Source organism: Gorilla gorilla, chromosome 21, assembly GCF_029281585.2.
Source record: "Gorilla gorilla gorilla isolate KB3781 chromosome 21, NHGRI_mGorGor1-v2.1_pri, whole genome shotgun sequence".
Lineage (NCBI taxonomy): Eukaryota > Metazoa > Chordata > Mammalia > Primates > Hominidae > Gorilla > Gorilla gorilla.
In genome coordinates, this window is record NC_073245.2 from 18,303,564 (window position 1) to 18,317,469 (window position 13,906).

The window sequence follows — 13,906 nt, forward strand, 5'->3', positions numbered from 1 at the left end:
AAGCATAAGAATTTCTATATATTCAATACTCGCTGCTTGCTAAGTGGAGATCTTAATTTAATATTTCAGTTGGTTTAGCAGCAGCCAAACGAGGGAGATGTTGCTGGCATCTGCACCTGTGTTTGACAGATGAGGATACAAGGCATGCATGAGCATCTGTAGCAACTTGTTTAATACTACATTGATAACAAGTGATAATTTGAGGGAAGAACTTACATTTTCTGCCTCCTACTTCTGTGAAATTTGCACTATATTAAATCTAAGTGTGTTTAAATAAAGAAAGCCAGATGTGTCATCTTTCTCTTTTCTCTGCCTTGGTTCTTATTGATGACCTGTACCTCTCATTTCCATTGGTGTTCTTACTGTGGGTCTCCATTGGAAGTTGTGGAAATAAAGATGAAAATCATGCCTAGGAAACAAAGGGAAAGAGAGACCAGGTGGCAGACGGTGCAGAGATTTCTTTGAGAGGTACATTGCACAGATTTTTCACCCCCTCAGAAGTGGAATAAAGTTAAGGAACAAAGAATTGAGTCTAAGTCCATCTGCTTCTTGTTAAATTAAAACTCTTTGTTAAAATACTCTAAAATCATTTTTTTAAAAAAATTGTGCATTTTAAGGAGGTTTGGAAGTCAATAAAATATATTAATGTATTCTTTTGCTAAATCAAAGTAGACCAACTTAATGACTATACCACACATGTATGTGGAAGTATACATAATCACAATGCACACACCCAGCCATTAATATCTTCTCTGTGAAATGTTTATGACTGTAATTGCTGTTCTGATTATATACTGTGTGAACCGGAAACACATTATTATATTGGGTGACTAATGGAATTCAATAACAATGCACAGAAATTGGGATTCTGGAAAGAGTTGAGTTTTAAACTGTATTTCCTCCTCAGTTTGAAGTGGATTTCATGTCTCATCTACCACAGAGTATGCTTATGGCTGATGGATTGCAATCTCTCTGCTAAATAATAAACAACAAAGACAATTCAGTCTTCTCTTAGCTTGCCTGCTTTCTCATCACTCATTCAAAATATTTTTGTTAAATACCCAAAACCCATTAATTAGTAATAATGGGTTTTGAGTATTTTGTTAAATACCCAATACTTCAGTTTGTTTAAGAGTTTAAGAGTTTCTGTTTTCCAGCTTTGTGGAATTCATTATTTCTTTACGACTTTCTTTGAAAGAGAGATCACAGGGTATATATGCGGAAAACTTGGGTTTGAGTGAAGACCCTAAAATTAATTATTCATGTATTCAGTCAATAACTTTACCACACTAACGATGCACAGAAATTGGGATTCTGGAAAGAGCTGAGTTTTAAATTGTATTTCTTCCTGAGTTTGATAATTAACATCTTCAGCAGGGTGTCGTTCATTCACAAACCAGGATGAAATACAGCATGTGTGCTGAACTTTATGTTAAACACTGTACAAACAGAGATAAAAGTCCAAGGTCTTTTGTCGAGGGATTCACACCAAGTGGTGAAACCCCATGTCAATAGACAGTTACAATATTATTGTAATATTACTGTTAATTCACTTTTATCCATGCTGTTAATTCATTTTTATCCATACTTACAAAAAGGGCATATCCATCAATGCATCAGTGGATGCATCTGAGGTCCTGAGAGTGTGATCTCCAAGCTTTGCAGGGTGCCATTAATGGCCTTGGAAATAAAGGGTTCTTTTAGTACATGCCTCCTTTAATGATTCCGGTAGGTTATGTGACTTTAGGCACTTCAATTCCTTTCTCATTGTTGGATGGACTTAAAGGTTAGAGAGAATAAATTTTAATTTCTTTATTCCACTTTTCTAGAGATGTATCTAATGTTATGAAGTATAATGCAAAGGTTCTGTAGGAGAACATCTGTGACAAACAAAACGATTTCAATGGTTGCTTGAGTTTCTGAACACCTAGGACATTTGCTTGGATAGAATATGATTTAATCCTAAAGAGAAATTATTAAAATAGCAGTCGATGGCATTTGTCATTCAATAGTTTTTTCTTCAGCTAAATCTCACCACTAGGCACACTTTTACATTCAGTAAGTGTAATATTTTTATTTGATAGTTCCCAATATAAAGAAATGATAGTTATAGATTCTTCATATTAACATAAGTAATGTATTGCTTTATCAATGATATTCACATGAAAGGCCTTATAACAACATGAGTGAGTATATAATTAGTGCTTCTCAAAGTGTGGTCATTGGACCAGCAACGTCAGCATCACCTGGAGGTTTATTTGAGATGCAGATTCTCAGGCCTGCCCCAGACTCACGGAATCAGAAAGTCTGACAGGTGACACAGAGCAAATCTGTATTTTACTAAGCTTTTCAGGTGACTGTAATGCAGGCTACAGTTGGAGAGCCACTGATATGGAAGGTATGATCATACCCATTTAACAGATGACAAAATTGATGCTCAGTGTGGTAAAGTTATTGACTAAATACATGAATAATTAATTTTAAGGTCCTCACTCAAACCCAAGTTTTCTGCAATATACACTCTGTAGTCTGTCTCTCAAAGAAAGGAGTAAAGAAATAATGAATTCCACAAAGCTGGAAAACAGAAACTCTTAAACTGAGGAAGGGCAGAAAGGGACCATTTCACTGCTTTATTGTAATGAGTTGTTAAAACTATTGTCACTAGAAAATTAACCTAGAAAAAGTTTTAATGATAACAAGAAACACTTTTGTTGTCATGCATTGGGTTCCTCATTTTCTTTTTAGTGGCAGAGAGAAAGGGATGCAGTTAAACTCCAGAGGGGTGGCTGTGGTATGTTAATAGAAGTGGGAGACACTATTTGAATCATCGCTTTCTAGCCAAATGAGTTCATGGATGGCATTTCCACCCGGGTCTTCCCCACGCCACATTACCCTTGATGATAGTGCCCTGCGGTGGTTTTCATGCACACAGTTGGCGTTAACTACCCTTCCGTGGCTTGGGGAATGAATCCTGGAAGTGGAATACAGAGTTCATTATCTGTAATGCAAAAGTCTATATAATGATGCCTGCTAAGATCTAGTTCTTTGTTAATTCAATTTGGGCTTTGTGTATATAATCAAACAAGTTATGTTTAAGTCTATTGTTTCTTCAATTGGGAGGAATTTCCTTAAATAGAAAATATTACGGGCCGGGCACGGTGGCTCATGCCTGCAATCCCAGCACTTTGGGAGCCCGAGGCGAGTGGATCACTTGAGGTCTGGAGTTTGAGACCAGCCTGGCCAACATAGCAAAATGCTGTATGTACTAAAAATACAAAAATTAGCAGAGCATTGTGGTGTGTGCCTGTAATTTCAGCTACTCGAGGGCTGAGGCACGAGAATCACTTGAACCCGGGAGGTAGAAGTTGCAGTGAGTTGAGATTGCACCACTGCACTTTAGCCTGGGTGATGGAGTGAGATTCTGTCTCTCAAAAAAAAAAAAAAAAAGAAAGAAAGAAAAAGAAAAGAAAATATTACTATTAATTAGGTAAAAATACTGTGTGTGAGAGATATATTTTTATCCTATATAGATGTAAAACATCATGCAACATATATGGAAAATTACATCAAACGTAAATGTTAGTGTTTTAGAAATAATTATAAAGAGAACACCCATGTAATGACCACTAAATCCCAAAGTGATTGTTGCTAATGCTCCATATACCTCTGTGACATATCCTAAGTGGGTTGTAGTTTTCTGCACACAATTCCTGCTTCTGTGAGTTTCTACCCGCAATTTCCTCTCTCTGAAACCTCCACCCACCCTCCCGGCCCGATCACACAGTTATAAGGCTGGCAAACTCTGTCTCATCCTTGTGTACTGGCTGAAATCATGCCATAGCTCTCTGTAGCCAATGTCTGCAGGGCACTTTGAAATATTTCCTTTAGCATGTAATGCTTGACTTGCTTGTGAACTCATCGAAACTGGGCTCTTATCTTCGTATGTTTTAGTTTCTCAGTACTAGTGTATACCTGATACATTGTGGGCATTCAATAAATAATGCTCCAGTGAATTAATTACTGGCATTTCCACTGGGATAAACCCCTCAAACCAACTTCTCCAGAAAACACTTTAGTTTTGCCCAAACTTCTGAGTCTCAGTGTAGGAAAGGTGGAAACTGCAGCGTGTTTTATGACTTCCCTCTTTCCTTCAGTCAGTTCCTCCATTGCCATCTCTCTCCTCTTTCTTCCAATTACTTACCTTCATTTGGTCTCTCATCTTTCATCTCTCAGATCTCCACTTATTTCCCATCTTCTAGATTAAACTTCTTCAAGCTTGATTCCCTTACTGTTTCTCCTCTTCCAGCAAATATTTTGGTTGTCATTGCTGTAGAGATGAAGAAACCTGGACATATGCTTAACTTACTCATGTCTGGTTTTTCCACCGTTTCTTCACAGAGGGTTCTATAATGTGCATTTGCTGAAGTGAAGCATTGAACATGGTTGAGACCATTGTTTTCTAACACTCATAAGGTAACCTCCAATACTGTGGATGGTGTGGCCTTCGGGGAACTGTGGCACCAGTCACTCTCTACTGCAAGTTCCTTGCTGGGTTGCCACCTGTCACACCCCAGGGGTTTGGGAGAATTTCCACAGGGTCAGACACAGCATGAAATGGGCTAAGGAACCCTCTAAAATGGGGAAAATGAAACTTACAAGGTCAGAGTGAGCAAGAGCAGAGACCCACTGTTTCTTGTCCACCCTTCATCTCACAGAGAGGTGTATCAGGAGTTCTGCTGGACCTTCTGTGTGGGTTTGCTTTCGAGGAGTGAGACTTCACCTTTAATTTGGCCCTTACTACAAGGCAATCTTAGGGGCAGAAAAATAATCAGACCAGTTTGCACCAGACATTTGGAACTGGCAGCAGCTGTTTGAAGAAGTTGACTAAGAACAAAAGGTGCTGGTTCTTAGGGAGCTTGGCCTATAAGAAGTTACAGCCACTCCTATCCAGAGGTTCTATTGGCAGCTGAATTAGGATGCAGTGCCTCCTTCTGGGAGAAGGGGACTCGATGCTCCATCCAACTTGCTCATTGCCCGGGAATCATAGTTAGGACATCTGGAGTCACTTTAAGACAACTGCTCACTGCACCACAGTCCTACCTGGCTGGTGGTAGAGTCCACTGTCTAATGCAGCAACCTGTGTGTGTCAGAAACCTCATGGCTCAGTCTCCTTAGCCAGACATTTGGGGTTTCCATTCTTTGGCCATATTCCTTTCTGATGTCATCTCTCATGACTTCTTGTCACGTGTTCTGTGGTCTAGCCAATGGAATATTGAATGTCCTCCCACGTGAATCCGCTTCCATCCTTCTACAATACCACTGTACCTGCACCTTTGCAGTTTTTCCCTCCTGGATGCTTCTCTATCCTTCTCCCTACCTCCTTTCCCCGCAGTGTTCTCTGTCTCTAAGTGTCTAAAGGCCACGAACACCTCAAGGTTCAGCCAAAACCTCTGGGCCTTTCTCATCTAGGCATTTGCTCATATTTTCCCCTCCAACTGGGAGGAGCCCCTCCCCAACTTCTTTTTTTCCAAGCTTAATGATTTCTCATAAACTTTTCTCTGAGCCCCTAGGAAAAAAAATGTGTTTTCTTTGCTGCCCCCCAACCATAGTAGTCAACTTTAAAATTGGCATTAACACATTCCTCCTTGTCTTACACATATACATTTCTTTACACTCCTATTTGATGACAGGTCCATCCAGGAAAGCAATCATATCTTCTATGCCTTATTCCCTAGAGTAACTTGTGTATTACAGGTGTTCAATGATGGGTAATGATTAAGTGAAAAGATCAGGGCATGAGGTATGTGTGCAAAAGGCTGGGGGCTGTCAGAGGCAGATTTGTATCTCTGCCTTGGCCAGATAAGCTGGGTATGTATGTGAGCCGATGGGAGCATCCCACTCCGTCCGCCTCCCTAATCTTTCTCTCTACCAACATACCCTCATACCCTCACTTACACTCAGTGACTCCCAGGATTATATTCAAAAGGAAGAACAAGAAGACCTGATTCATCATGATTTAGGAATGGCTTGTAGGATAGACTGGGGACATAACCACACACTTTTTGCTTCCAAAATGTGTAACTGAGCAGTTAGCAGTTAGCTGTCTTTTGTTTCCAACCTAATTCAATTGAGAAGTGATATAAGAGGAAAGAAATATCCCAACTGCAGAGAAGTCTTCAGTCAAGTCTCAAGATAATTTTTTTAAGTGATGTCAATGACATAAAACAAAGAGGAAAGATCTGTGTGGTTGATTAATGATTTCACGTTTTTGCCTTCCAGGAGACAGAGCTACTGGATCTCAGCCTTGTCAAAGATGCCAGATGTGGGAGACACGCCAAAGCTCCCAAGGTAGGAGGTTGAGTGTTGTGCATGCACCAGATGCTGCCTTGATTGTTTAGCTGTGTCACAATATCAATTAATTGCCCCAATTAAAAGTTTCTATGTTATAGATGTTGTAAAACACAATAGCCAGTATGCCCTAAACACTTTCACTTTTATTAAAAGACGGAAACAATGAACAAATATGTGGGCTCTTGTACATAGGGGCTTGCTTTATGTCCTCTAATTTTGCTTTGTTTGAAAAAAAAAAGACAACGACAACAATGCCCAAGTTACTGGGTAATTCTAAATGATTAAAAAGTACTTGAAATTATTTGAAAAAACTTTGAACCTCGTAAACATATGGGAACTAACCGTTAGACATGATGAATAGAACTCCCATATAGCTGAAATGCTCTGCAATTGAAATGATTCCATCCACAATGCCAAAAGGTGTATAGTCTTAATTCTGCAAATGTTACTAGTAAAGATCAGCATACTTTGGGATGAATTGTGTGCAGTGTCATTTGTTTTGGTTTGAAAAACTTACTGAAGAAATATTCAAAGAAGTGCTTGCAGTCTGTTTATTTTTTGAAGATAATTTTTAAATATTGGATGAAGAACATAATTTTTTAAGCTTAGATGATCTGGTAGGATATAGTAGCAGGATATGTTGTCTTGCCATCAAAGTTAAAAGCTATTCTTCATTTTATTTAAAATTTAGTACTTTACATACTTCATTTCTGGCAGAGAGGGTATTGGCAAACACAGAAGTACAGTTGCCATTTAGGAGCTCAATGCGTCTTTCCATAATTGATATAAAACTAGCTATTTTCTATTTGAGTGTCTTCCCACAACTTTTGTTTTATGTTTTAAAAGTCAAAATTCTTTCTCTGACATTAAAATGATCTGTTGCTTTGGAGATGCAAGAAAAAAAAATCACCTGGAATAATTATTCTTCAGAGGCGTAAAAAGGCAGTAGGTGCCAGCATACTCTATGACACAGCAAACACACGGCTGCTGGGTTTTTTAATTTTTTAATTTTTATTTTATTTGCTGAAAGGGTTAAAATGATCTTTGGTAAAATGTAAAAAACAAAGATTTTTGAAAGAAAAATTAGAACTGCATTCAAGAAGGCTTCTATAAGTGTTTCATATGAAACTAATCTGTTATTTACATTTATCTCCTTAGTAACATGGAATTTCAATAGTTTAGCCTCTCAGTTTTGTATCAGACTTACTATAATTAATGCTTTGTTGATGATTCAAAATTGCTCACAGTTTTTAGTATAGGAAAGAATATTTTTTCTTCTTCCCCCAACAACATTTCAGCCAAATTACATATAAGCCTGTTAGTTCCAAGAACTATATTGATAATGTAGCTATGAAATTTGTCTTTGAACCTAAGTTTATTGGCCTAACTTGCAATTTCAATATCGATATTAGTTTTAAAGACAGTTGCCGACACTGCATCAGAGCCTCGTTTGTCCCCAGGCATTGGGAGTCAAAGTGAATTCTGCTGCCACATGGAGGGTTTCTTTCAGGCTTGAATCTGTCTCTTTTATTGCGGTACACAGCTTGCTTATCAGTTAAGTGTTTCGTTTATGGATGTGGTTTGATAAATGTCTACTGAACAGTGACAAACGAACAGCAGTAGGGCCTGTACTGTGCTCAGCTGATAAACCACTGTTAGATCCTCAAATGCTTCTCGTGAGGATGGATTTTTAACACTTAGAATACTCTTTGTCAGCTTTTCTCCATCAGCTCTTTCTTGGAGGGACTGATTACTTCCTCTTTGGATTATCTATGCTCCTGGCTTCCTTTTTTTCCCTCCTATTTATTGCTGATGTTCAAGAACCTCACTCTCCTTTAATATTTTCAAAGCCTGGTTCTATTAAATATTACCTGTGTGGCTTTCCTGAGACTCCAACTTCTTCCTTGTTGGCTAAATGGTGATGATAATGATAATAATAAGTACTTGAAATGGTTGCTATAAGGATTAAATGAAATAATTCATTAGGAAACCTTTAGCACAGGAATTCTCAAATTTAATTGCTCATGGAATTACCTGGGAAACTTTCAAAAATGCTGATGTGTGTTTTCCGCCTCCAGAAATGCTGGTACCATAAGAATCAAATTGATACAGGTGTGGTGTGGGCATGATGGATTTGAAAAACAAATTTGCAGCAAAATTTGAGCACCACTGCCTTAACTTACTCTTGGTGTATACTAAGTACTTACTAAATATTAGCCAATATTGTTGGTAGTAACATTGTTGTTTTTGTTATCACTAAAAAATTCAAGTCAGAATTGTAGAAAGCCACTTTTCATTTCACTCACTTAATTTGGAAATGTTTATGTCAGCAAGAGGGATCAGAGGAGGGGGTTATCTCAAAGGGGGTTGTGGATTGACAGGCAAGAAAGAAGTTGCTATTACTATCAGTTTAAAATCTTCAAATTTCCAGAGAAAACCTCAGCTCAAATTGGACAAATAAAAATATAATTTACTGAAAATGACTGGAATGTATTGAAAATTTCAGTGGAATTGCCAGGTTCAGGTGAAGTTTCATTCCACTGCTCAGTTAATGTCACCAAGGACTAGGTGCCTCTTTTTTTCATCAGTATGCCATCCAAGGTTCTGGTAGGGGTTCTGATATGGCTTGGCTGTGTCCCCACCCAAAATCTCATCTTGAATTGTAATTCCCATCATCCCCATGTGTCGAGGGAGAGACCAGGTGGAGGTAATTGAATCATGGGGGCAGTTCCCATGCTGTTCTCGTGATAGTGAGTGAGTTCTCACGAGATCTGATGGTTTTATAAGTGTTTGGTAGTTCCTCCTGAGTTCACTCTCTCCTGCTTCCTTGTGAAGAAGATGCCTGCCTCCCCGTCATCTTCCACCATGATTGTAAGTTTCCTGAGGCCTCCCCAGCCATGCAAAACTGTGAGTCAGTTAAACCTCTTTGTTTTATAAACTACCATCTTGGGAAGTTCTTTATAGCAGTGTGAGAACGGACTAATACCGGGTCCTTTTCCATCTTCAGGTTCCACTTGGATACTACCCTCTGCACACCACCCTTGGCAGCTCCTGGCCTCCCCACCTAACAGTGTCATATGGGGTGGCCCAAAAGAGAGACTAGCTGCCTATCAGAGAATTGTGTCAGGATTACAGTATAACTACCTTGTAGAAGAAGGTGTAGGGCCTGCAAGAGGAAAACTAGACCATTGAGTTGGTTAGAACAAAAGCAGCAACAGGACTTAGAGTAGATGAAAAGTATAAAGATATCAGGATAAAGTGAAGAAAGCTTGGAAACTGGGGACAGAAAGGCAATGTAACAAAAGGACAGATTGAGTGCAAGACTTTCTGCGGGGGCTTATAGACCATAAAGGAAGGAAGAACATTTGTGAAGCAGATATTTATCAAAATACCCAGACACCCCACAAATATTTATCTCTATATTCATATTATTTTTGTTTTTTATAGCATCTCATTACATAAAAATTCAAGATCTGGTTGAAAACGAACTGTTTTTTGTGCCTGCTGTGATTTGAAATAACATTTACAGGAAATGGAAAAGCTTCCATGTGTTACCCTGTTTATGAATTTAAATGTCAACCCCCAACACAATACATGAAATTCCAGATCTTCTTTTCTGTATATAACCTTTGTTCAAGTTGCCAGTTTTAAAATTTCACATTAGAGAGAACTTGGGAGATCTTTATCCAAATGTAATAACCAAAAGAAAAGAAACACTGTATCCTTTGAAATCTAAAAGGTGCTTACTTTTTTTCTTGCTCTCTCTCTCCCTCCTTCCGGCCCTCCCAGGTTTGTAGAGCACACGTAAGGGCAAGATGCTGTGGTATATATATCTTGTCTGTGCTATGTACATGTACTTTCTGGGTCGTCACTTCAAAAAGATCTTTGCTTTTAAAAAGAGTGTTTATCACTGCGGCCTCTGATCTATTAGTAGTTCCTGACCCATCAGATCCATTCAGTGGCTCATGTGCAGCTTTCATAAAATAAAATAAACTTGATAAGAGTGGAAAATAATCTTGTCTTGTACAGAAAAAGTTGTTTTTTGAAACTTTTTTCATGTATGTGACTGTATGTTCTGAGTCACAGCATAAAGTGTAATTTTTACTGTGGGCAATACATATCGGAGAAGTTTTAAAAATGATGCTGAACAAGATCATTTCTTCAGCCTCATGATTCTCAGCATGTATTGAGTGCTTAGGGGTATGGAAAAGTGGGGAAAGTGGAGATGTGGGTTCAAGTGCCAGCTTTGCCATTAACAGGCGTAAGGAAGTTGTGCTGTCTGCCGGCATCTCTACTTCCTCATCTATGAAATGGGGCATGGGATACATGGTTTTAGGTATGTAAGTTCCATTAGCCCTTGATTCCAGCTTTTAAATTGAGAAGTTAAACACCCATGACTTTCCACCTTACAGATTGTAAAACTGATGTTGAATAAGTTTACATAACCTGAAACTTCTTACCTCCTTCATCATGCAAACCAAGTGAACCAAAAAAAAAAAAAAAAAAAAAGGTCACACTCTAGCCAAGGTAAGGTACTATGCCAACAAAAAGGATTAAAGACTTGTGTCAAGCTTCTTTATGTGTGACTTCTCAAAAGCATTCTAGGATTGCTTTTGGACACCACAGGGAGCGACCTCACGGTCACAGAGGCTCTCCCAACTTTAGTACATGAAAACTGTGTGCTGCCGACTTCCAGCTCTCAAGAATGCATGCAGCAATGTCATTGAAAAATATTTTTATAGTTACACAAAATAAACTGCTTGTCATGCTGATCTGACAACTAGTTTATTCTATTGGTAAAGGGCAGTTATTTCAGATATGTAGTATTAATTTTAATGTAGATTCTTTGTAAATATCTAGGCCGCAATTAAATTCTAGGTTGTATGTAGTATCACCAGAATCACATAAGGTAGATTAGAGTAAAATCAAATTTTAAAAATTGATCAGGCTTTTCTTTCCTAATCTCTACATAAACATGATAGCTTTTTTACTTCATTCTTTATTGATTCATTGATTCATTGATATTCAATGATAGAAGTCATTGAGTGACTCTTTCTGCCAGGTACTGTTACAGGTGCTGGAAAACAGCAATGAACAAAAAGACAAACAGATATGCTGTCATATAGCATTTTTTTTAAGAGTGAGAAAGTGGTGGTAGTTTTAAACTGGGTCTTAAAAAAAGAAAAGAAATCAGCCGGGCACAGTGGCTCACGCCTGTAATCCCTGCACTTTGGGTGGCTGAGGCGGGCGGATCACAAGGTCAGGAGATCGAGACCATCCTGGCTAACACAGTGAAACCCCGTCTCTACTAAAAATACAAAAAATTAGCTGGGCATGGTGGCAGGCGCCTGTAGTCCCAGCTACTCAGGAGGCTGAGGCAGGAGAATGGCATGAACCTGGGAGGCAGAGATTGCAGTGAGCCGAGATCACACCACTGCCCTCCAGCCTGGGTGACAGAGCGAGACCCCATCTCAAAAAAAAAAAGAAAAAGAAAAAGAAAGAGAAATCCCTGATTTGCTGTGTTGGCTGACTTCCTTTGGGTAACTATTTCCATGGAGGCAAATTTCAAGCTACCAACCTGATGTCATTGAATGAAGAGTTGGAAGGCAATACACACCATGTCCAGTAGACCTATCAGCAGGTTCCAGCACCTCATGGGGTAGGGGAAACAGATAACAGATAAGTCCCACTGAGAAGCATAAAGCGGGATCGGAGACCTGAGAAAATGAGTGCTGGGAAGGCTGCTTTACAGAGCCATAGTGGGGAAAGGTCTCTTGATAGGAGGCAGTTATATGAGTAGAGACATGAACTTAGTGAGGGAGAGCATTCCTCTTTGCCGGGGATACAGCAAGAGCAAAGCATATTTCAGGAATAGAGGAAGGCCAATGTGGCTACAGTAGAGTTCAGACCTTTTAGGCCATGAAAATGACTTGGGCTTTTCTTCTGATGGAAGAGGGAAGGCTTCTGAAAGTTCTGAGCACAGAAGTGACAGGATCTGAGCTTTTGAAAGTTCCACTGGTGGCTGTTGGGAGTAAACTACAAAAGAGAAGCAAGCAGACCAACTAAATGGCTGCTGCAGATATCCTGGGGTGATGATGATAACTTTGCCTGAGGTGGTAGCTGGAGAGGTGGTGAACAAAATGACATAATCTGAATATGTTTTAAGATAGAGACACAGGGTTTGATAATGTATTGGATGTGAAGTATGAGCAAAAGAAAAGATTCTAGAACAACTATTAGTGTTTTGGCCCAGAAAATTGGGAGAATTGGGTTGCCATGTCCTCAGATAAGAAGGAAGGAAGAGCATATTTAAACAGAAAAAAATCCAGAATTTGGTTCTGGATATTTAAATGTTGAGATGCCTGCTAGACTTTTACCTGATAACGTCAGGACAGTTAGACACAAGTCTGGGGTTCAGGGAAGATGTTGGCCCTGGAGATATAAATGTGGGCATTTGAGGCTCAAATCCTGGGTGAGGTCTCTTAAGGAATGTAGGTGTAAAAGAAAGAGGTTTGAGATCTGAGACATGGGATTGCCAGCATTTAGACTTTGAGGAGACTTGGAGGAAACAGCAAAAGAGACTGAGAATGGTATATACCTAAAAGAATAGAAGGCAGGAACTTGAACAGACACTTGTGTACCAACGTCCATCGATGGATGAGTGGATATACAAAATGTCGCATACACTTACAATGGAATATTGTTTAGCCCTAAAACAGAATGAAATTTTGACACATGCTACAACCTGAGGGAACCTTGAAGACGTTATGCTGAGTGAAATAAGCCAGACATAAAAGGACAAATATAGTATGACTCTGTTCTTATATGAGGTACAGGCATACCGCAGCAGCGTTGCAGATTTGGTTCTGGAACAACACAATACAGTGAATATTGAAAAAACATAAGTAATACACATTTTTTGGTTTCCCACTGCATGTAAAAGTTATGATTACACTATACTGTAGTCCATTACATGTACAATAGCTTTATGTCTTAAAAATCAGTTATTTTTAGAAATAATTTTACAATTAAATTAAATAAAAAATATTTTATTGCTAAAACATGCTAATGATCATCTGAGTCTTCAGCAAGTCACAGAGGGTCTTGCCTCGATATCAAAGGCTGCTGGCCGTTCAGGGTAGTGATTGCTGAAGATTAGGGTAGTGGTGACAATTTCTTAAAATAAGACAACAGTGAGGTTTGCAACATCAGTTGACTCTTCATTGCATGAAAGATTTTTCTGTAACATGAAATCCTGTTTGATATTTTACCCACAGTAGAACAGTAGAACTACTTTCAAAATTGGAGTCCATCCTCTCAAACCCTGCTTCTGTTTTAGCAACTAAGTTTATATAATATTCTAAATCTTCTGTTGTCGTTTCAACACTGTTCAGTGTATCTTCACCAAGAGTAGATTCCATTTCAAGAAACCACTTTCTTTGCTCATTCATAAAAGTAACCGCTTGTCTGTTCAAGTTTTATTTATTTATTTTTACTTCTTATTTTGTTTTATGTTTTTAATTTTACTTTAATTTCTCGGATACATGTGCAGAAC

The 13,906-nt window shown here is 38.7% G+C and overlaps 1 protein-coding gene across 2 annotated transcripts in view; it reads left to right on the top strand.

Annotated features, from left to right (window-relative positions):
• PLCB1 (phospholipase C beta 1) overlaps positions 1 to 13,906 on the top strand; it is a 745,127-nt gene that overhangs the window by 232,040 nt on the left and 499,181 nt on the right. For both annotated transcript variants that reach the window (XM_019017473.4, XM_019017472.4), the window contains exon 3: positions 6,280 to 6,348. In XM_019017473.4, the coding sequence (XP_018873018.4) occupies positions 6,280 to 6,348 (69 nt within the window). The remainder of the gene's footprint in view (positions 1 to 6,279; positions 6,349 to 13,906) is intronic.